Consider the following 25000-nt stretch of genomic DNA (forward strand, 5'->3'; position numbering starts at 1 on the left):
AGGGGCGAGGGAGAACACATCCCTCCCATCATCTCCCCTGGACCACCTGGAGGAACAAAGCAGGACTAGAACCATCATGTTAACAGTCTAGTGGTGGCACAGACAATACTACAACAGGGAAGAGAGCTATAATTATTTTAAAGTGAATATTATTTTTGTGTAATCTAGTGACACGTGTAAGATATGATCTTATCTTCATACTGATTTTATCACAATGAGAATAATTTGTTTAATTTAAATTAAATTTAAACTCTTCAAAGGATGATCAAGATGAAAATATACATATTTTATCTCAAATCAAGTCAAATGTCTTCAGTCCAGTACCTGGCAGATCCTTCCAATCTGTCAGTCAAGTTTAATACCTGTGAGTGCAGGCAGCTTGTTCCCCCCACCACAGCATCCGTGCGGAGTTGGTCTTCTGACCTGTTTCAGCTTTTCTATCTTCAGGTTCTCTAGTCTCTTCAGGGCATGTGCTGACATGCCCCCCATCCCTGCCCCTGAGCACCCCGCCTCGCAGGCTCCTCCTGCCCCTCCGTCCTCCAGAGCGGTCAGGTCCTCCAGACTGCCAGCTGCATTCAGGTTCATCTCCACACCGCTGTCGTTGTTGTTGGCGCTCCCCATTGGAGAGCGCTCGCTACTGCAGGAAGACTGGCCACTCGGGCTGGGCTGAGACTTCTGGAAGACGGGAGAAAAGAGAGAGAGAGAGAGTTAGAGAGAGAGAGAGAGAGAGAGAGAGGGAGAGAGAGAGGGGGAGAGAGGTGGTGATAGAGAGAAAGAGGCGGTGGTATAGAGAGAGAAAGGGAGAGCGAGAGAGAGAGAGAGAGACAGAGAGAAACAACATGTCACTTAAAAACCCAATCCACACGTTTTACTGTCAAAAACAGCCCCACCACTTGTTTTTCTATTACGGCTGAGGGATGGGGCTGGAGAAATGTAACCACTCTCAAATTCATAGACTCATAGAATCCACAAAATCAACATGAAACCGTATTCAAAGGAATACATTGTTTATTTACAAAGACATGGACTCTCTAGTCTCAACTCACCAGAGTGCTCTCAGGTGCCAGCAGTTTGCAGTCCTCCCTGTGTCCAGCCTCTTCTTTCTCCAGCAGCAGTTCACCACGCTGTCCACCAGGTGTCAGTGATGAGCCTGGCTGCCGAGGCCCAGTGTCTCCTCTATGCTTCTTGGTGATGTGAGCCTCAGGGCCATGGACAGTCTTCACGTGCTTCCGCAGAGAGCTGGGGTCTGTGTAGCGCTTAGTACACCCAGAGATCTTACACACGTAAGGCTTCTGCAGAGGGACAGGAGGACACAACACAGCACACATGAAGACACACGTCAGACAGTTTTTTAAAATTTTAAAGTGATTTCTTAGGCCATCTGTTTTTTCAAATGGTATTTCAGAAAACATTAGAAACATCTGTGAGATAAATTATAGATATCGATGTTATTCATATTTTTATTCATATTTTGTAAATTGATTTAACCTTTATTTAACTAGGCAAGTCAGGCAAGAACAAATTGTGCGCCGCCCTGCAGGACTACCAATCACGGCCGAATGTAATTTAGCCTGGATACTGATAGATTATTCACTAGTTATGCATAACACAATTTAAATCTATAATTTGAGTGAACTTGAAGCAGGTGAGGAGTTAGTTAGTGTGATTGATTTACAGCGTGTACCTCGTTGGAGTGTGTACGGTTCTGGTGCTTGGCTCTGTCTGAGGCGTTGGAGAAGGCTTTGTTGCAGCCCTCGTGTTCACAGACGTATGGTTTCTCCCCCGTATGAGACCTCAGGTGGGTCTTCAGGTTCTCCAGGCGAGAGTAGGCCTTATTACAGCCCTCAAACTGAAACAACAGGCATCTCATTACAGACCTCAAACTGAAACAACAGAGAGTCGAGAGCCATGCATCCTCCGAAACACAACCCAACCTAACCGCACTGCTTCTTGACACAACGCACGTCCAACCCAGCCGCACCAATGTGTCGGAGGAAATACAGTACACCTGGTCAGCGTGCACTGCGTCCGGGCCGCTACAGGAGTCGCTAGTGCGCGATGAGACAAGACTACCTACCGGCCAAACCCTCCCTAACCTGGATGACGCTGGGCCAATTGTGCGGCGCCCCATGAGCCTCCTGGTTGACGCTTGCTGCGACAGAGCCTGGGCTTGAACCTAGAATCTCGAGCTAGCACAGAATCACAGCTAGCACTACGATGCAGTGCCCGGGAGGCCCGATCACCACATTCTTTTGGAGAGATTGGAAACACAAATTGGTCTACACGGACACCCCCCCCCCCCTCCTTGGGTTCGTGCCGTGGAGGAGATCTTAATGGACTATACTCGGCCTCGTCTCAGGATAGTAAGTTGGTGGTTGAAGATATCCCTCTAGTGGTGTGGGGGCTGTGCTTTGGCAAAGTGGGTGGGGTTATATCCTGCCTGTTTGCCCCTGTCCGGGGGTATCGTCGGATGGGGCCACAGTGTCTCTCGACCCCCCCTGTCTCAGCCTCCAGTAATTATGCTGCAATAGTTCATGTGTTGGGGGCCTAGGGTCAGTATGTTATATCTGGAGTATTTCTCCTGTCTTATCCGGTGTCCTGTGTGAATTTAAGTATTTTTTCTCTCTCTCTCTCTCTCTCTCTCTCTCTCTCTCTCTCTCTCTCTCTCTCTGTGTGGACCTGAGCCCTTGGACCATGCCTCAGGACCCCGGTACACCTGGTCATGCTGCTGCCCCAGTTCTCCCTGCGGCTATAGAACCCTGACCCATTCACTGGACGTGCTACCTTGTCCCAGACCTGCTGTTTTCAACTCTCTAGAGACAGCAGTAGCTGTAGAGATACTCTGAATGATCGGCTATGAAAAGCCAACTGATATTTACTCCTGAGGTGCTGACTTGCTGCACCCTCGACAACCACTCTGATTATTATTATTTGACCCTGCTGGTCATTTATGAACATTTGCACGTCTTGGCCATGTTCTGTTATAATCTCCACCCGGCACAGCCAGAAGAGAATTGGCCACTCCTCATAGCCTGGTTCCTCTCTAGGTTTCTTCCTAGGTTCTGGCCTTTCTAGGGAGTTTTTCCTAGCCACTGTGCTTCTACACCTGCATTGCTTGCTGTTTAGGGTTTTAGGCTGCGATTCTGTACAGCACTTTGAGATATCAGCTGATGTACGAAGGGCTTTATAAATAAATGTGATTGATTGATCTCATTGCACTACTCAAACTGAAACAACAGGGATCTTATTACATACAGCCTTCCATCTGAAACAACAGAGACAGGGATCTTATTACATACAGCCGTCCATCTGAAACAACAGGGATCTTATTACATACAGCCTTCCATCTGAAACAACAGGGATCTTATTACATACAGCCTTCCATCTGGAACAACAGAGACAGGGATCTTATTACATACAGCCTTCCATCTGAAACAACAGAGACAGGGATCTTATTACATACAGCCTTCCATCTGAAACAACAGGGATCTTATTACATACAGCCTTCCATCTGAAACAACAGGGATCTTATTACATACAGCCTTCCATCTGAAACAACAGGGGTCTTATTACATACAGCCTTCCATCTGAAACAACAGGGATCTTATTACATACAGCCTTCCATCTGAAACAACAGGGGTCTTATTACATACAGCCTTCCATCTGAAACAACAGGGATCTTATTACATACAGCCTTCCATCTGAAACAACAGGGGTCTTATTACATACAGCCTTCCATCTGAAACAACAGGGATCTTATTACATACAGCCTTCCATCTGAAACAACAGGGATCTTATTACATACAGCCTTCCATCTGAAACAACAGGGATCTTATTACATACAGCCTTCCATCTGAAACAACAGGGGTCTTATTACATACAGCCTTCCATCTGAAACAACAGGGATCTTATTACATACAGCCTTCCATCTGAAACAACAGGGGTCTTATTACATACAGCCTTCCATCTGAAACAACAGGGATCTTATTACATACAGCCTTCCATCTGAAACAACAGGGATCTTATTACATACAGCCTTCCATCTGAAACAACAGGGATCTTATTACACTCCTCAAACTGAAACAGATTCACAATGTTTTATAACACCCATCAAATTGAAACACATGTACAAACATACATTATGTACAAACATACATTATGTAGACTGAAAGCCAACATCTGATTCAATCAGTGTCAGGTAGAGAATCATCATGAAAGCCACATACATGCACTGTGAGTAAACTACCTGTACTGTACCCCTCTCTCTCTCTCTTAAACTGATCTTTGAAATGTCATTATTTGATTAATTAAAAATGTGATTCTAAACTGAATTAAAATTAATTTAACAATTCATTTCACAGATCAGTTTAAGAGAGAGAGAGAGAGAGAGAGAGAGAGAGAGAGAGAGAGAGAGAGAGAGAGAGAGAGAGAGAGAGAGAGACAGAGAGAGAGAGAGAGAGAGAGAGAGACAGAGAGAGAGAGGGAGAGAGAGACAGAGAGAGAGAGACCAGGCTACAGTAAGTAGCATACTCACAGTACACTTATGTGGTTTCTCTCCTGTGTGCCTACGCATGTGAACCACCAGCATGTACTGGGCTTTGAATGGTCTCTGCTCCCTGGAACACTCCTGCCAGTGGCACACAAACTCCTTCTTCTCTCCGTGGATGTGCTCATTGTTGATGTGCTGTGGAAGAGAGAGATATGTTAATGCCATGTCAAGAGTGTTCAGTCTTTACCAGAATGCTGTGTTATGTGTTCTCTAGACTAACTACTCTAGACTGAGAGTTAGAGAGCACTCCCCTAGACTGAGAGTTAGAGACGACTACTCTAGACTGAGAGTTAGAGACCACTACTCTAGACTGAGAGTTAAAGACCACTACTCTAGACTGAGAGATAGAGACCACTACTCAAGACTGAGAGTTAGAGACCACTACTCTAGACTGAGAGTTAGAGACAACTACTCTAGACTGAGAGTTAGAGACCACTACTCTAGACTGAGAGTTAGAGACCACTACTCAAGACTGAGAGTTAGAGACCACTACTCTAGACTGAGAGTTAGAGACCACTACTCAAGACTGAGAGTTAGAGACCACTACTCTAGACTGAGAGTTAGAGACCACTACTCTAGACTGAGAGTTAGAGACCACTACTCTAGACTGAGAGTTAGAGACCACTACTCTAGACTGAGAGTTAGAGACCACTACTCTAGACTGAGAGTTAGAGACCACTACTCTAGACTGAGAGTTAGAGACCACTACTCTAGACTGAGAGTTAGAGACCACTACTCAAGACTGAGAGTTAGAGACCACTACTCTAGACTGAGAGTTAGAGACCACTACTCTAGACTGAGAGATAGAGACCACTACTCTAGACTGAGAGATGGAGACCACTACTCTAGACTGAGAGTTAAAGACCACTACTCTCGACTGAGAGTTAGAGACCACTACTCTAGACTGAGAGATAGAGACCACTACTCTCGACAGAGAGTTAGAGACCACTACTCTCGACTGAGAGTTAGAGACCACTACTCTAGACTGAGAGTTGTCCCTATTCACGTGCACTAGCTTCTCCTGTCCCTATTCACGTGCACTAGCTGTTCCTGTCCAAATTCACATGCACCTGCCTATCCTGTCCCTATTCACGTGCACTAGGTCCTCCTGTCCCTATTCACGTGCACTAGCTGCTCCTGTCCCTAACGTACTCACGTGCACTAGCTGCTCCTGTCCCTAACGTACTCACGTGCACTAGCTGCTCCTGTCCCTAACGTACTCACGTGCACTAGCTGCTCCTGTCCCTAACGTACTCACGTGCACTAGCTGCTCCTGTCCCTAACGTACTCACGTGCACTAGCTGCTCCTGTCCCTAACGTACTCACGTGCACTAGCTTCTCCTGTCCCTAACGTACTCACGTGCACTAGCTGCTCCTGTCCCTAACGTACTCACGTGCACTAGCTGCTCCTGTCCCTAACGTACTCACGTGCACTTGCTGCTCCTGTCCCTAACGTACTCACGTGCACTAGCTGCTCCTGTCCCTAACGTACTCACGTGCACTAGCTGCTCCTGTCCCTAACGTACTCACGTGCACTAGCTGCTCCTGTCCCTAACGTACTCACGTGCACTAGCTGCTCCTGTCCCTAACGTACTCACGTGCACTAGCTGCTCCTGTCCCTAACGTACTCACGTGCACTAGCTGTTCCTGTCCCTAACGTACTCACGTGCACTAGCTGTTCCTGTCCCTAACGTACTCACGTGCACTAGCTGCTCCTGTCCCTAACGTACTCACGTGCACTAGCTGCTCCTGCGTGTCAAACTCCTTGCTGCAGCTCTCCCAGTGGCAGTTGGTCTCATAGATGACCTCTGGCTCCGGTTTCTCCTCCCTATCCAGATCCTCCCGGCAGTCCAGCAGACCCAGCAGAGGATCCTGGGTACAGGTCAAGAGGTCAGGGTTCAACAACACCAGGACGTTCATGTAATGTATGGGTAGCAGTTGTTAAAACACCATAACATGCACACACACACACACACCATCTCTGTCTCTCACAATGACCATCTCTCACACAGAAATCGTGAGCAAAATTAAACTATGTTTAAAGTTGTGATTGAGAGTTGAGTATGTAGTGTTGTTATGTGTGTGTTATGTGTGTGTGTTTGTGTGTGTCTGAGTGTGTAGTGTTACCCGTGGTTGTGTGTGGTGTGTTGTGTGGTTGAGAGTGTATTGTAATTTGTTACCTGTGTGCCAGTGGAAGAAGGGCTGGCCATGTCTCCCTCGGATCTCTCCTCCAGACACTTAATATTGATCCCATCCATCACATTGCCCAGTCCGGGTTCTGTCTTCAACTACACAGCAACACAGACCAAGTCCGAATTACACTCTGTCACATCCATGGTACGTTAGAATGGCTGGTAAAACACCATCACATTGGCCTGTACCACCTATTTCTACAGCTACACACAAAAAACATGTCAGGACTATTCAACTTACATACTGTAGTTGTTTTAGAATGTATTTCTGTTTCTCTGCACGACTTGTCTTTATCAGGTGGAGCCCGTAGCAGGTGTCTCAAGACAATCATAAATAGTCTTACGTGTCCATGTTGTTTGGGTGGGTGGAGTCGGGGGTTGTGTGGGGGTATTCTGGTGGGAGGGGCGTGGCAGGGTCCCGGGGTGTGTCCACCGTACATTGAGCCTTGTTGTCTGGACTGGTAGTTCATGGAGTTGGAGAGACCCATAGACGGGCTGCCATACAGGAGACAAAACATATGGCTATTATAGACAGATGACAGATTACTGATAAACATTCAACTGAATGGGGAATGATTATAAACAATCATCTTGATGTCTATGGATATAACACTGCCCACATAGAATAAAGCTGATGATAGCTGAGGAATTTCCAGATGACTCACATTTCAATACAAAGTGACTATGAAGCCAAAGAGTATGTCTATTATTCTATTGTGTTCCAGTTCTATAGGACATGTTCTGGAGATCTGACCTCATGGCAACAACAGACTGTTGGGTCTGTAGTACAGTACAGTATAGTACAGTATAGCACATTACAGTATAGTATAGTACAGTACAGTACAGTACAGTATAGTATAGTACAGTATAGTACAGTATAGCACATTGCAGTAGAGTATAGTACAGCACAACAAAGTACAGTGCAACAAAGTACAGTATAGTGTAATACAGTACAGTATAGTACAGTATAGTACAGTATAGCACATTACAGTAGAGTACAGTACAGTATAGTACAGTACAGTACAGTATAGCACATTACAGTAGAGTATAGTACAGTACAGTATAGTACAGTACAACAAAGTACAGTATAGTGTAATACAGTACAGTATAGTACAGTACAGTATAGTGCAGTACAACAAAGTGCAGTATAGTGTAATACAGTACAGTATAGTGCAGTACAACAAAGTACAGTATAGTGTAATACAGTATAGTACAGTACAGCACAGTATAGTACAGTACAACAAAGTAGAGTACAATACAGTACAGTATAGTACAAAATAGTATAGTACAGTATAGTACAGTACAGTATTGTATAGTACAGTATAGTACAGCAGAGTATAGTACAGTATAGTACAGTACAGTATAGTACAGTATAGTACAGCAGAGTATAGTACAGTATAGTACAGTATAGTACAGTACAGTATAGTACAGTGTACTATAGTTTAGTATAGTGTAAGGCTCTAAACTCATGGCACCAACAGACAGATGTCCATAGGAGTTGGCTCCATTGGGTCTGTAGTACAGTACAGTATAGTACAGTACAGTGTAGTGCAGTATAGTATAGTACAGTATAGTATATTATAGTACAGTATAGTATAGTACAGTAGACTACAGTATATTCTAGTACATTATAATATAGTATAGTACAGTATGGTACAGAACAGTATAGTACAGTATATTATAGTACAGTATAGTATGGTACAGTATACTATAGTATAGTACAGTATAGTATAGTATGGTATAGTACAGTATATTATAGTACAGTATAGTATGGTACAGTATACTATAGTATAGTACAGTATAGTATAATATAGTATAGTACAGTATGGTATAGTACAGTATAGTACAGTATACTATAGTATAGTACAGTATAGCACAGTATAGTATGGTACAGTATAATATAGTATGGTAATGTATAATATAGTATAGTGCAGTATAGTACAGTATAGTATAGTACAGTATGGTAACGTATAATATAGTATAGTGCAGTATAGTACAGTATAGTATAGTACAGTATGGTAACGTATAATATAGTATAGTGCAGTATAGTACAGTATAGTATAGTACAGTATGGTAACGTATAATATAGTATAGTATAGTACAGTGTACTATAGTTTAGTATAGTGTAAGGCTCTAACCTCATAGCACCAACAGACAGATGTCCATAGGAGGAGCCTCCATTTGGTCCACATCGTGAGTTGACAAATGCCACCAGTGAGTTAGGAGAGGTCCTGATGACCGTGTGGAGGTCCATGCTGGCGTCCGACAGAGGAGAGATGGACAGAGCACGCTTCTTACTCAGCTTCAGCATGGAGCGAGGCGTGGAGAACCGGGAACCTGAGGAAGAGAAAGGAGGGAGAGGGGTTGGGGGTAGAAAGGAGGAAGAAGGGGGGAGAGAGAGGGGAGTGGGGGATTGGAGGAGACAGGAGAAAGGAGGGAGAGGGGTTGGGGGTAGAAAGGAGGAAAAAGTGGGGAGAGAGAGGGGAGTGGGGGATTGGGGGGAGACAGGAGAAAGGAGGGAGAGGGGTTGGGGGTAGAAAAGAGCAAGAAGGGGGGAGAGAGAGGGGAGTGGGGGATTGGGGGGAGACAGGAGAAAGGAGCCAGGAGGGGGGGAGAGAGGGGGGAGAGAGGGGGTTGGGGAATGGGGAACAGGGAGGGGGTAGAGAGGGGGAGGGACAGGTAGCAGAGAGAGAGGGGATTGCAACGGAAAACATTTTTAAACCAAATTTGCAAGTCCAGGTTAGTCCCTCCCTGTTTCAGTCGTTTTTCTTCCATTTGGTGCCTTAATGAACACCATGTTATTTTCTTACCGCCTCCCATGTGGTCTGATCCGTGGCCGTGGGGGAAGCCATAGTGGGATGACATGAGGTTGTTCTGACAGTAGGGGGTGCTGTTTCCACCTGGACAAACACACAGAAGGAGAATAATCACATTATTACTGGCTTTAGGGACATGGCCATTCTGACTACTTTAGGACAAGGCCATTCTGACTGCTTTAGGGACATGGCCATTCTGACTACTTTAGGACAAGGCCATTCTGACTACTTTAGGACATGGCCATTCTGACTACTTTAGGACATGGCCATTCTGACTACTTTAGGGACATGGCCATTCTGACTACTTTAGGGACATGGCCGTTCTGACTACTTTAGGACATGGCCATTCTGACTACTTTAGGACAAGGCCATTCTGACTGCTTTAGGGACATGGCCGTTCTGACTACTTTAGGACATGGCCATTCTGATTACATTAGGACATGGCCATTCTGACTACATTAGGACATGGCCATTCTGACTACTTTAGGACATGGACATTCTGACTACTTTAGGACATGGCCATTCTCACTACATTAGGACATGGCCATTCTTTCTTTCTTTCTCTCTCTCGGAGGACCTGGGCCCTAGGACCAAGCCTCAGGACTACCTGGCCTGATGACTCCTTGTTGTCCCCAGTCCACCTGGCTGTGCTGCTGCTCCAGTTTCAACTGTTCTGCCTGCGGCTATGGAACCCTGACCTGTTCACCGGACGTGCTACCTGACCCAGACCTGCTGTTTTCAACTCTCTAGAGACAGCAGGAGTTGTAGAGATACTCTCAATGATGGGCTATGAAAAGCCAACTGACATTTACTCCCGAGGTGCTGACTTGCTGCACCCTCTACAACCACTCTGATTATTATTATTTGACCCTGCTGGTCATCTATGAACATTTGAACATCTTAGTCATGTTCTGTTATAATCTCCACCCGGCACAGCCAGAAGAGGACTGGCCACCCCACATAGCCTGGTTCCTCTCTAGGTTTCTTCCTAGGTTTTGGCATTCCATGGAGTTTTTCCGAGCCACCGTGCTTCTACACCTGCATTGCTTGCTGTTTGGGGTTTTAGGCTGGGTTTCTGTACAGCACTTTGAGATATCGGCTGATGTACGAAGGGCTTTATAAATACATTTGATTGATTGATTGATTTTAGTGACTAACATTGATGTTTAATATGAGGATTTTAGCATGAAATATCCTTATTCATTTTTTAAAAACTATGTCAATATGTATTTGTTGTCAATGTTTTGGCGTCAAACTGGTGGGAGTTGTGAAAAAAGTCAATAGCTGGACGAGTTGTAAGTCATTGAAAACAATGCCATTGTTGATTAGATGCATTTCTCATTAATTAGTCTGTTTTCTCTTAAACCAAATGGGCCATCTATTAGAAACTCCTGGACAATATGGACACAGATATAATAAATTAATACTATATATGAATTTTAAAAAACAAGTTATTTAAGTATAAATTACAAAAGCGGCAATAGATTTGCCATAGATTTTCTGTTAATTACCAAAATTCCTGAAGATTTTGGTAACTTTGGTAAATTACCAGTAGCTTTGCAACCATGGAATTAATAAAGGACTGGCTCACCATCGGAGAACTGATTCATGCCACGGTGTCCCATCATGCTGTGCAGTGGGGGGGCCAGAGGGGGCCGCATGTACTGGTCCATGGGGTTGACCCCAGAGTTAGGGTTGGTCCTGGGATTAGGGGTCATGGGGTTAGGGGTCATAGGGTTGTACATGTTCCTGCAGTCCATAGGCTGGCCGTTGTGGAGTGGAGCACGGAGCGATGACACATCACTGTAGGGTGACCTTCCTGATGGAGTAAGACTAGACACACAGAGACATACAGTACACAGACACACAGAGACACACAGAGACATACAGTATACAGACAAACAGAGACACACAGTATATAGACACACAGAGACACACAGACACACAGAGACATACAGTATACAGACACACAGAGACACACAGTATACAGACACACAGTATACAGACACACATAGCGACACACAGAGACACACAGAGACATACAGTACACAGACACACAGTGACACACAGTATATAGACACACAGTATATAGACACACAGAGACACACACAGACACACAGTATACAGACACACAGAGACACAGACACACACAGTATACAGACACACAGAGACACACAGTATACAGACACACAGAGACATGCAGAGACCCACAGAGACACACAGATACACGCAGAGACACACAGAGACACGCAGAGACACGCAGAGACACACAGAGACACACAGCGAGATAAAGATATCAGGACCAGACAGTGCAGTTACACAACCAACTACGAGAGAGGGAGAGGGATAGAGAGAGAGTTAGAGGGATAGATAGAGAGAGGGACAGAGAGAGGTAGAGAGAGGGTGAAAGAGATAGAGGGATGTTACCCTGCACTCAGTCAGACAGAGAGGGAGAGAGGGAGTGAAAGGGACAAATGGGGAGGGAGACAGAGAGAGTGACATTGACCTCATCCCGTCAGTAGAGGATGCCTGGTTATTATTTCCCTCACCATTTTAAATAAGCATGCTCCATTCAAAAAATTTAGAAGCAGGAACAGATATAGCGCTTGGTTCTCTCCAAACCTGACTGCCCTTAACCAACACAAAAAACATCCTGTGGTGTTCTGCATTAGCACCGAGCAGCCCCCTGTGGTATGTCACTTTTCAGGGAAGTTAGGAACAAATATACACCGGCAGTTAGGACAGCTAAGGTTAGCTTTTTCAAACAGAAATTTGCATCCTGAAGCACAGACTCAAAAAAGTACTGGGACTGTAAAGTCCATGAAGAATAAGAGCATCTCCTCCCAGCTGCCCACTGCACCGAGGCTAGGAAACACTGTCACTACCGATAAATCCACTATAATTGAGAATTTCAATAAGCATTTTTCTACGGCTGGCCATGCTTCCCACCTGGCTATCCCTACCCCGGTCAACTACCCGGCACCCCCCACAGCAACTCACCCAAGCCTCCCCCATTTCTCCTTCACCCAAATCCAGATAGCTGATATTCTGAAAGAGCTGCAAAATCTGGACCCCTACAAATCAGCTGACTTGGGCCCTCTCTTTCTAAAATTATCTGCCAAAATTGTTGCAACACCTATTACTAGCCTGTTCAACCTCTCTTTCTTATCGTCTGAGATTCACAAAGATTGGAAAGCTGCCGCGGGCATCCCCCTCTTCGAAGGGGGAGACACTCTAGACCCAAACTGCTACAGACTTATATCTATCCTACCCTGCCTTTCTAAGGTCTTCGAAAGCCAAGTCAACAAACAGATTACCGACCATTTCGAACCCCACCGTACCTTCTCAGCTATGCAATCTGGTTTCAGAGCTGGTCATGGGTCCATCTCAGCCACGCTCAAGGTCCTAAACGATATCATAACTGCCATCGACAAGGGACATTACTGTGCAGCCGTATTCATCGACCTGGCCAAGGCTTTTGACTCTGTCAATCACCACATTCTTATCGACAGACTCAACAGCCATGGTTTCTCAAATGATTGCCTCGCCTGGTTCACCAACTACTTCTCTGATAGAGTTCAGTGTGTCAAATCGGAGGGCCTATTGTCCGGACCTCTGCCAGTCTCTATGGGGGTGCCACAGGGTTTAATTCTCGGGCCGACTCTCTGTATACATCAATGATATCGCTCTTGCTGCTGGTGATTCTCTGATCCACCTCTATGCAGACGACACTATTCTGTATACTTCTGGCCCTTCTTTGGACACTGTGTTAACTAACCTCCAGATGAGCTTCAATGCCATTACAACTCTCCTTCCGTGGCCTCCAACTGCTCTTAAATGCAAGTAAAACTAAATGCATGCTCATCAACCGATCGCTGCCCGCACCTGCTCGCCCGTCCAGCATCACTACTCTGGACGGTTCTGACTCAAAATATGTGGACAACTACAAATACCTAGGTGTCTGGTTAGACTGTAAACTCTCCTTCCAGACTCACATTAAACATCTCCAATCCAAAATTAAATCGAGAATCGGCTTCCTATTTCGCAACAAATCTTCCTTCACTCATGCTGCCAAGCATACCCTCGTAAAACTGACCATCCTACCGATCCTCGACTTCGGCAATGTCATTTACAAAATAGCCTCCAACACTCTACTCAACAAATTGGATGCAGTCTATCACAGTGCCATCCGTTTTATCACCAAAGCCCCATATACTACCCACCACTGCGACCTGTACTCTCTCGTTGTCTGGCCCTCGCTTAATACTCGTCGCCAAACACACTGACTCCAGGTCATCTACAAGTCTCTGCTAGGTAAAGCCCCGCCTTATCTCAGCTCACTGGTCACTATAGCAGCACCCACACGTAGCACGCGCTCCAGCAGGTATATCTCACTGGTCATCCCCAAAGCCAATTTCCTCCTTTGGCCACCTTTCCTTCCAGTTCTCTGCTGCCAATGACTGGAACGAACTGCAAAAATCAGTGAAGGTGGAGACTCATATCTCCCTCACTAGCTTTAAGCACCAGCTGTCAGAGCAGCTCACAGATCACTGCACCTGTACATAGCCCATCTGTAAATAGCCCATCCAACTACCTCATCCCCATACTGTATTTATTTATGTATCTTTCTCCTTTTCACTCCAGTATCTCTACCTGCACATTCATCTTCTGCACATCAATCCCTCCAGTGTTGAATTGGTATATTGTAATTACGTCACCACCATGGCCAATTTGTTGCCTTACCTCCCTTATCTCACCTCATTTGCACTCAATGTATAAAGATTTTTCTATTGTATTATTGACTGTATGCTTGTTTTACTCCATGTGTAACTCTGTGTTGTTGTATGTGTCGAACTGCTTTGCTTTATCTTGACCAGGTCGCAATTGTAAATGAGAACTTGTTCTCAACTTGCCTACCTGGTTAAATAAAGGTGAAATAAAATTTAAAATTTAAAAAGATGCAGAGAGAAACAGAGGAAGAAAGAACAGAACAGTTTAACAACTACGTCTGAACAGTAAACAAGCATGTTGGTTGACTATCCAGCACTACTTCTGAACAGTAAACAAGCATGTTGGTTGACTATCCAGCACTACTTCTGAACAGTAAACAAGCATGTTGGTTGACTATCCAGCACTACTTCTGAACAGTAAACAAGCATGTTGGTTGACTATCCAGCACTACTTCTGAACAGTAAACAAGCATGTTGGTTGACTATCCAGCACTACTTCTGAACAGTAAACAAGCATGTTGGTTGACTATCCAGCACTACTTCTGAACAGTAAACAAGCATGTTGGTTGACTATCCAGCACTACTTCTGAACAGTAAACAAGCATGTTGGTTGACTATCCAGCACTACTTCTGAACAGTAAACAAGCATGTTGGTTGACTATCCAGCACTACTTCTGAACAGTAAACAAGCATGTTGGTTGACTATCCAGCACTACTTCTGAACAGTAAACAAGCATGTTGGTTGACTATCCAGCACTACTTCTGAACAGTAAACAAGCATGTTGGTTGACTATCCAGCACTACTTCTGAACAGTAAACAAGCATGTTGGTTGACTATCCAGCACTACTTCTGAACAGTAAACAAGCATGTTGGTTGACTATCCAGCACTACTTCTGAACAGTAAACAAGCATGTTGGTTGACTATCCAGCACTACTTCTGAACAGTAAACAAGCATGTTGGTTGACTATCCAGCACTACTTCTGAACAGTAAACAAGCATGTTGGTTGACTATCCAGCACAACTTCTGAACAGTAAACAAGCATGTTGGTTGACTATCCAGCACTACTTCTGAACAGTAAACAAGCATGCTGGTTGACTATCCAGCACTACTTCTGAACAGTAAACAAGCATGTTGGTTGACTATCCAGCACTACTTCTGAACAGTAAACAAGCATGCTGGTTGACTATCCAGCACTACTTCTGAACAGTAAACAAGCATGTTGGTTGACTATCCAGCACTACTTCTGAACAGTAAACAAGCATGTTGGTTGACTATCCAGCACTACTTCTGAACAGTAAACAAGCATGTTGGTTGACTATCCAGCACTACTTCTGAACAGTAAACAAGCATGTTGGTTGACTATCCAGCACTACTTCTGAACAGTAAACAAGCATGTTGGTTGACTATCCAGCACTACTTCTGAACAGTAAACAAGCATGTTGGTTGACTATCCAGCACTACTTCTGAACAGTAAACAAGCATGCTGGTTGACTATCCAGCACTACTTCTGAACAGTAAACAAGCATGTTGGTTGACTATCCAGCACTACTTCTGAACAGTAAACAAGCATGTTGGTTGACTATCCAGCACTACTTCTGAACAGTAAACAAGCATGTTGGTTGACTATCCAGCACTACTTCTGAACAGTAAACAAGCATGCTGGTTGACTATCCAGCACTACTTCTGAACAGTAAACAAGCATGTTGGTTGACTATCCAGCACTACTTCTGAACAGTAAACAAGCATGTTGGTTGACTATCCAGCACAACTTCTGAACAGTAAACAAGCATGTTGGTTGACTATCCAGCACTACTTCTGAACAGTAAACAAGCATGTTGGTTGACTATCCAGCACTACTTCTGAACAGTAAACAAGCATGTTGGTTGACTATCCAGCACTACTTCTGAACAGTAAACAAGCATGTTGGTTGACTATCCAGCACTACTTCTGAACAGTAAACAAGCATGTTGGTTGACTATCCAGCACTACTTCTGAACAGTAAACAAGCATGTTGGTTGACTATCCAGCACTACTTCTGAACAGTAAACAAGCATGTTGGTTGACTATCCAGCACTACTTCTGAACAGTAAACAAGCATGTTGGTTGATTATCCAGCACAACTTCTGAACAGTAAACAAGCATGTTGGTTGACTATCCAGCACTACTTCTGAACAGTAAACAAGCATGTTGGTTGACTATCCAGCACTACTTCTGAACAGTAAACAAGCATGTTGGTTGACTATCCAGCACTACTTCTGAACAGTAAACAAGCATGTTGGTTGACTATCCAGCACTACTTCTGAACAGTAAACAAGCATGTTGGTTGACTATCCAGCACTACTTCTGAACAGTAAACAAGCATGTTGGTTGACTATCCAGCACTACTTCTGAACAGTAAACAAGCATGCTGGTTGACTATCCAGCACTACTTCTGAACAGTAAACAAGCATGTTGGTTGACTATCCAGCACTACTTCTGAACAGTAAACAAGCATGTTGGTTGACTATCCAGCACTACTTCTGAACAGTAAACAAGCATGTTGGTTGACTATCCAGCACTACTTCTGAACAGTAAACAAGCATGCTGGTTGACTATCCAGCACTACTTCTGAACAGTAAACAAGCATGTTGGTTGACTATCCAGCACTACTTCTGAACAGTAAACAAGCATGTTGGTTGACTATCCAGCACTACTTCTGAACAGTAAACAAGCATGTTGGTTGACTATCCAGCACTACTTCTGAACAGTAAACAAGCATGTTGGTTGACTATCCAGCACTACTTCTGAACAGTAAACAAGCATGTTGGTTGACTATCCAGCACTACTTCTGAACAGTAAACAAGCATGTTGGTTGACTATCCAGCACTACTTCTGAACAGTAAACAAGCATGTTGGTTGACTATCCAGCACTACTGCTGAGCAGTAAACAGCATGTTGGTTGACTATCCAGCACAGGATTTCATCTGTGGTTTTCATTCACCAGCAGGTGGCGCTGCACTCTTATTCAGAGTAATGTTGTTATAGAGCCATAGACACTAACTGTTTTTTCATTTAGAAACTGAACAGACCAGGGAAGCCTAGTAGCAATGTTCTCATACATTTAACGTTTACTCTCTCTCTCCTCTGTCTCTCTCTCTCTGTCTCTCCCTCTGTCTCTCCCTCTGCACTCTTCCCCCTCTCCTTTTCTCTCTCTCTCCTCTGTCTCTCTCTGTCTCGCTCTCTCTTGCTCTCTTTCTCCCTCTTTGTCTCTCCCTCTCCACTCTTCCCCCTCTCCTTCTCTCTCTCTCCCTGCCTCCCCCCTCTCTCTCTCTCTCTCTCTCTCTCTCTCTCCCTGCCCCCCTCTCTCTGCCTCTCTCTCTCCCCCCTCTCTCACTCCCTCTCTCTTTCTCTCACTCTCTCTTCATTCATCCCTGTACCTTCTAAGTCTCCCTTTCAGCTCTCTAATTCTTTCTCTACGATGTGTATTCCTCCACGCAGGAGCTTAGGCTGCTCCTCTCTGTCTGATCTACTATGGTGGGTTTCCCCCCTCCGTCTCTTTCTGCCTCTCGCTTTCTCTCTCTGCCTCTCGCTTTCTCTCTCTGCCTCTCGCTTTCTCTCTCTGCCTCTCGCTTTCTCTCTCTCTCTCTCTCTCTCTCTCTCTCTCTCTCTCTCTCTCTCTCTCTCACTCTCTCTTTATCCTGTCTTTCTCACCCCCTCCTCTCTCTCTGCCTTTCTCTCTCCCCTTTCTCTCACTCTTTCCCTCCCTCAATTCTTTCACATTTCTCCCTCTGTTATTCTCACCCCATCTCCCTTCACTCCCCTTTCCTTCTCTCTCCCTATCTCTCTCTCACCCCCCCTCTCTCCCTCCCTCTAGCAGGGTAACCTGAGCAGAGTACAGGCGGGCGGTAGGGCGGGCAGTCATGCAGAGCTCAGCCGGGTCTGGCTGGCCTGTAATTAGCAGCTGTCAGAGAGAGAGAGAGAGAGAGAGAGACTGCCTCGCCCGCTCACCTCGCAACCTGGGTGGTATAGGGGGAGAGGAGGGGGAGAGGAGGGGGAGGAAGGGGGAGGAGAGAGGGAGGGGGAGGAAAGAGGGGCAGAGCTCAGCTAGCTCTCTCCACAACAATTGCTCCAGGACCTGGCCTTTTAGGCTTTTAGCTACTCTGAAAATGCTGGTTGTCTCTGGACTAGACAAGTCATCAGATCATTTTTTATTGGGTTTGGAGAAACAAGAATGAATCATTCATGTCTGTCTGTTAGTGTCTTTATAGTATTTTGTGACAGACTGTTCAAAAAACAATTTAACATGATATTCCAACAGGTAGGAGAGAAGGAGTGGTTGTTGTTGTTGCTGTTGTTGTTGTGTTGTTGTTGTTGTGTTGTCTTACCCTCTGGGCGGCTGGTTGGGTGTAGACTCATAATGATACAGCCTCTGATGTGGCTGCATGTCCACTGGCATTGGGGCTCTGCTCGGTTACAGGGCAGGACAAGACAGCCAGCAGCCTTTACGCCCTGAGGAGAGAAACACAATAAGAAGCACCGTTAGGAGACAGAAACACAATAAGAACTATTAGAATTCAGAATTAGAACCACCGTAAGGACAACCGATAGGAAACACAATAAGAACTATTAGAATTCAGAATTAGAACCACCGTAAGGAAAACCGATAGGAAACACAATAAGAACTATTAGAATTCAGAATTAGAACCACCGTAAGGAAAACCGATAGGAAACACAATAAGAACTATTAGAATTTAGAATTAGAACCACCGTAAGGAAAACCGATAGGAAACACAATAAGAACTATTAGAATTCAGAATTAGAACCACCGTAAGGAAAACCGATAGGAAACACAATAAGAACTATTAGAATTCAGAATTAGAACCACCGTAAGGAAAACCGATAGGAAACACAATAAGAACTATTAGAATTCAGAATTAGAACCACCGTAAGGAAAACCGATAGGAAACACAATAAGAACTATTAGAATTCAGAATTAGAACCACCGTAAGGAAAACCGATAGGAAACACAATAAGAACTATTAGAATTCAGAATTAGAACCACCGTAAGGAAAACCGATAGGAAACACAATGACAGAAAATCATAATAATGGAACTGTTAGGAGACAGAACCACAATAATAACTTAGTACCTAGAATTACAATTATATCACAGGAGGTTGGTGGCACCTTAAAGGGGGAGGATGGGCTTGTGGTAATGACTGGAGAGGAATCAGTGGAATGGTATCAAATACATCAAACACATGGTCTCCAGGTGTGAGACATTCCATTTGTCCTGTTCTGGCCATTATTATGAGCTGTCCTCCTCTCAGCAGCCTCCTCTGATTTAGATACACCATTCAGGATCAGATACCGTCTGAGGACTTGGAGAGGCACACACACACACACACACACACACACACACACACACACACACACACACACACACACACACACACACACACACACACACACACACACACACACACACACACAGACTCACACAGACTCACACAGATACACACACGCACACACACACGCACGCACACACACACACACACTACCAGTACTTTTCATTCACACCCCTTCCTGACACATTTTTTTAATTTATTTTTTATTTAACCTTTATTTAACTAGAAAAGTCCGTTAAAGAACAAATTCGTATTTACAACGAAGACCTACCAAAAGGCAAAAGACCTCCTGTGAGGACAGGGGCCTGGGATTTAAATAAATACATAAATACCAGACAAAACACACATCACAATAAGAGAGACAACACTACGCAAAGAGAGACCTAAGACAACAACATAGCATGGCAGCAACACATGACAACACAGCATGGTAGCAACACAACATGACAACAACATGGTAGCAGCACAACATGGTAGCAGCACAAAACATGGTACAAACATTAGTGGGCACAGACAACATCACAAAGGGCAAGAAGGTAGAGACAACAATACATCACACAAAGCAGCCACAACTGTCAGTAAGAGTGTCCATGATTGAGTCTTTGAATGAAGAGGTTGAGATAAAACTGTCCAGTTTGAGTGTTTGTTGTTGCAGCTCGTTCCAGTCGCTAGCTGCAGCGAACGGAAAAGACGAGCGACCCAGGGATGTGTGTGCTTTGGGGACCTTTAACAGAATGTGACTGGCAGAACGGGAGTGGTATGTGCAGGATGAGGGCTGCAGTAGATATCTCAGATATGGGGGAGTGAGGCCAACAGGGTTTAATAAATAAGCATCAACCAGTGGGTCTTGCGACAGGTACACAGAGATGACCAGTTTACAGAGAGTATAGAGTGCAGTGATGTGTCCTATAAGGAGCATTGGTGGCAAATCTGATGGCCGAATTGTACAGAACATCTAGCGGCTGAGAGCACCCTTACCTGCCGATCTATAAATTATGTCTCCGTAATCTAGCATGGGTAGGATGGTCATCTGAATCAGGGTTAGTTTGGCAGCTGGGGTGAAAGAGCAGCAATTACCAGGTCTAGATTTAACTTTAGCCTGCAGCTTTGATATGTGCTGAGAGAAGGACAGTGCACCGTCCAGCCATACTCCCAAGTACCTGTATGAGGTGACTAGCTCAAGCTCTAAACCCTCAGAGGTAGTAATCACACCTGTGGGGAGAGGGGCAAACTTCTTACCAAACCACATGACCTTTGTTTTGGAGGTGTTCAGAACAAGGTTAAGGGTAGAGAAAGCTTGTTGGACAATAAGAAAGTTTTGCTGTAGAACATTTAACACAAAGTCCAGGGAGGGGCCAGCTGAGTATAAGGCTGTATCATCTGCATATAAATGGATGAGAGAGCTTCCTACTGCCTGAGCTATATTGTTGATGTAAATTGAGAAGAGCGTGGGGCCTAGAATTGAGCCTTGGGGTACTCCCTTGGTCACAGGCAGTGGCTGAGACAGCAGATTTTCTGACTTTATACACTGCACTCTTTGAGAGAGGTAGATAGCAAACCAGGCCAAAGACCCCACAGAGACACCAATATTCCTTAGCCGGCCCACAAGAATGGAATGGTCTACCATATCAAAAGCTTTGGCCAAGTCAATAAAAATAGCAGCACAACATTGCTTAGAATCAAGGGCAATGGTGACATCATTTAGGACCTTTAAGGTTGCAGTGACACATCCATAACCTGAGAGGAAACCAGATTGCATACCAGAGAAAATACTATAGACACTAAGAAAGCCAGTTATTATTGTTATTAAGTTTTTCCAACACTTTTGATAAACAGGGCAGAAAAGAAATAGGCCTATAACAGTTAGGATCAGCATGATCTCCCCCTTTAAATAAAGGATGAACTGTGGCTTCCTTCCAAGCAATGGGAACCTCCCCAGAAAGGAGTGACAGGTTAAAAAGGTTGGAGATAGGTTTGGCGATGATAGGGACTGCAACCATAAAGAAGAAAGGGTCTAAACCATCTGACCCATTTTCAGGAGCTCCTCTAGCAGTGACTGCCTGCAGGGAGAAACTTTGTAGCGGGGCAAGGGAAAACGAGGAAGAAGCATCGGGGATAGTCGCATTAGAAGGGGTGGGAGATGAGGAAATGTTGGACGGGCAAGGAGGCATGGCTGAGTCAAATAGGAATCCTGGCTTAATGAGGTGGTGATTAAAGAGCTCAGCCATGTGCTTCTTGTCAGTAACAACCACATCATCAACATTAAGGGACATGGGCTTCTTGTCAGTAACAACCACATCATCAACATTAAGGGACATGGGCAGCTGTGAGGAGGAGGGTTTATTCTCCAGGTCTTTAACCATTTTCCAGAACTTCTTGGGGTTAGACCCACAGAGAGAGAACTGCTCCTTAAAGTAACTAACTTTGTCGTTCCAGATAGCCTGAGTGACTTATTTCTCATTTGCCTGAACGATGGTCAGTCAGCCTGACTATGCGTGTGCCGAGCCTTTTTCCAAATGCAATTCTTGAGGTGGAGTAACTCTGCAAGATCACGGTCGAACCAGGGGATGTACCTGTTTTTAATTCTCATTTTATTTATGGGGGCGTTTGTTAAAAATACCAATGAAAATATCAAAAAAGAAGGTCCAAGCGTTTTCGACAGAGGGGATCCAGCTGATTCAATACCATTTAACAGAGGCCAGTTCATGAAGGAAGGCTTGCTCAATAAAGTTTTTTAGCAAGCGTCTAGCAAGCGACAGGTCGTTTCACTGAGCAGCCATTACGAACACAAGCTGTAAAAATTCTGACTTGATATGGGGGCCAGGAGAGAGCTTAGGGCAGGTAGGATACAGGCCGGTGCTGATGGAGGACGATAGCACCCAGCAACAGTCAACAAAGAACTATTTGAAAGTTTAATACTTAAAACCAGCTAATCAAATTGTTTGGGGACAGACTTGGTGGAGGCAACCGAGCACTGAAGGTGATCCTTGGTAAAGATTGCCAGTCCCCCACCTTTGGAAGATCTGCCTTGCCGAAAAAACATTCTTCCTTAACCACGTCTCAGTAATGACCAACACATCTGGATTGGAGCTGGGAACCCACACTTTCAATTGATCTATTTTAGGTAATAAGCTTCTAGTGTTAAAGTGCAGAAAACCCAGGCTTTTACGAGAGCAGAAATGAGTGAAGCAGATATCAGAGCACAAGTCAGAATTGGGTCTATTAACAGTAGATGGGACAGAGTGTACATAGACATTTCCTGATATCATCAACAGTAATACAATCAATGCATGGCAGAGGACAGGGAGAGCTCTGCAGTAGTGATTTGTGACATCATTTGCGTAGACACATGCTGAATCCCAAACCCATTTGTGTTGCGTGTACACGAGGGACAGTGTGCACATGAGGGACAGTGTGTGTACATGAGGGACAGTGTACACGAGGGACAGTGTGCACATGAGGGACAGTGTGTGTACATGAGGGACAGTATGTACACGAGGGACAGTGTGTGTACATGAGGGACAGTGTGTACACGAGGGACAGTGTGTGTACATGAGGGACAGTGTGTGTACACGAGGGACAGTGTGTGTACATGAGGGACAGTATGTACACGAGGGACAGTGTGTGTACACGAGGGACAGTGTGTGTACATGAGGGACAGTATGTACACGAGGGACAGTGTGTGTACATGAGGGACAGTGCGTGTACATGAGGGACAGTGTGTGTTCACGAGGGACAGTGTGTGTACATGAGGGACAGTGTGTGTGCACGAGGGACCGTGTGTGTACACGAGGGACAGTATGTACACGAGGGACAGTATGTACACGAGGGACAGTATGTACACGAGGGACAGTGTGTGTACATGAGGGACAGTGTGTGTACACGAGGGACAGTGTGTGTACACGAGGGACAGTGTGAAATGGCTAGCTAGTTAGCGGTGGTGCGCGCTAATAGCGTTTCAATTGGTGACGTCACTCGCTATGAGACCTGGAAGTAGTTGTTTGGGTCATGGAGTCATGTGATCCTGCTGTTGATATGCCTGGACAGGGTCTGAGAGATTAGCCTGGCTTTAGGGACAAACTATTTTTACTGCAGTAAGTTCTACACTGTCTGTCTGTCTGTCTGTCTGTCTGTCTGTCTGTCTGTCTGTCTGTCTGGCTCCAAACTGAAGACACAGGCCAAATACATGCTTTAATACACACTGCAATGCTATGTGTCTGACCAGAAACAAGAGATCAATATACACTGTCAATGCTATGTGTCTGACCAGAAACAAGAGATCAATATACACTGTCAATGCTATGTGTCTGATCAGAAACAAGAGATCAATATACACTGTCAATTCTATGTGTCTAACCAGAAACAAGAGATCAATATACACTGTCAATGCTATGTGTCTGATCAGAAACAAGAGATCAATACACACTGTCAATGCTATGTGTCTGATCAGAAACAAGAGATCAATACACACTGTCAATGCTATGTGTCTGATCAGAAACAAGAGATCAATATACACTGTCAATGCTATGTGTCTGATCACAAACAAGATATCAATACACACTGTCAATGCTATGTGTCTGATCAGAAACAAGAGATCAATACACACTGTCAATGCTATGTGTCTAACCAGAAACAAGAGATCAATATACACTGATCGACAGATAATGGAGACACTTTTAGAGGAAATGTGTGTGTGTCTCTCTGTGTGTGTGTGTGTGTGTGTGTGTGTGTGTGTGTGTGTGTGTGTGTGTAATTACAGAGCACCTTCTCTCATTACAAGCCCCCACATCACTCCAGGTACTATTAGTTACATCCTGATGCAGCTACCGCTGTGGGCTCTGACAGGCACTTAGCACAGCAATTACTACAACATACACTATATATACACAATAGTATGTGGACACCCCTTCAAATTAGCGGATTCTTCAAAAGTATTTCAGCCACCCCCGTTGCTGACAGGTGTATAAAATCGAGCACACAGCCATGCAATCTCCATAGACAAACATTGTCATTAGAATGGCCTTACTGAAGAGCTCAGTGACTTTCAACCTGGCACCGTCATAGCATGGCACCTTTCCAACACGTCAGTTCGTCCCATTTCTGCCCTGGTCAACAACGGCTCAGCCGCAAAGGGGGTAAGGCCACGCAAGCTAACAGAACGGGACCGCCGACTGCTGAAGTATGTAAATACTCACTTCCCGAGTTCCAAACTGCGTCTGGACAAGAACTGTTCTTCGGGAGCTTCATGAAATGGGTTTCCATGACCGAGGAGCCGCACACAAGACTAAAACCAATGCCAAGCGTCGGCTGGAGTGGTGTAAAGA

The 25000-nt window shown here is 44.9% G+C and overlaps 1 protein-coding gene across 1 annotated transcript in view; it reads right to left on the reverse strand.

The window, feature by feature from the left end:
- Positions 1-25000, reverse strand: part of LOC109866703 (zinc finger protein GLI1-like) — a 137824-nt gene that overhangs the window by 13272 nt on the left and 99552 nt on the right. The window contains exons 2-13 of the mRNA XM_031825510.1: positions 18655-18778; positions 11149-11390; positions 9552-9641; positions 8880-9078; positions 7086-7236; positions 6730-6837; positions 6284-6421; positions 4535-4684; positions 1685-1849; positions 1047-1292; positions 363-675; positions 1-46 (exon numbers count right to left, since the gene is read on the reverse strand). The exon at positions 1-46 is cut by the window's left edge and continues 215 nt beyond it. Coding sequence (XP_031681370.1) covers positions 1-46; positions 363-675; positions 1047-1292; positions 1685-1849; positions 4535-4684; positions 6284-6421; positions 6730-6837; positions 7086-7236; positions 8880-9078; positions 9552-9641; positions 11149-11390; positions 18655-18725 — 1919 coding nt within the window. The 5' untranslated portion in view covers positions 18726-18778. The remainder of the gene's footprint in view (positions 47-362; positions 676-1046; positions 1293-1684; positions 1850-4534; positions 4685-6283; positions 6422-6729; positions 6838-7085; positions 7237-8879; positions 9079-9551; positions 9642-11148; positions 11391-18654; positions 18779-25000) is intronic.

Source organism: Oncorhynchus kisutch, linkage group LG1 (genome assembly GCF_002021735.2).
Source record: "Oncorhynchus kisutch isolate 150728-3 linkage group LG1, Okis_V2, whole genome shotgun sequence".
In the NCBI taxonomy this organism is placed as follows: Eukaryota; Metazoa; Chordata; class Actinopteri; order Salmoniformes; family Salmonidae; genus Oncorhynchus; species Oncorhynchus kisutch.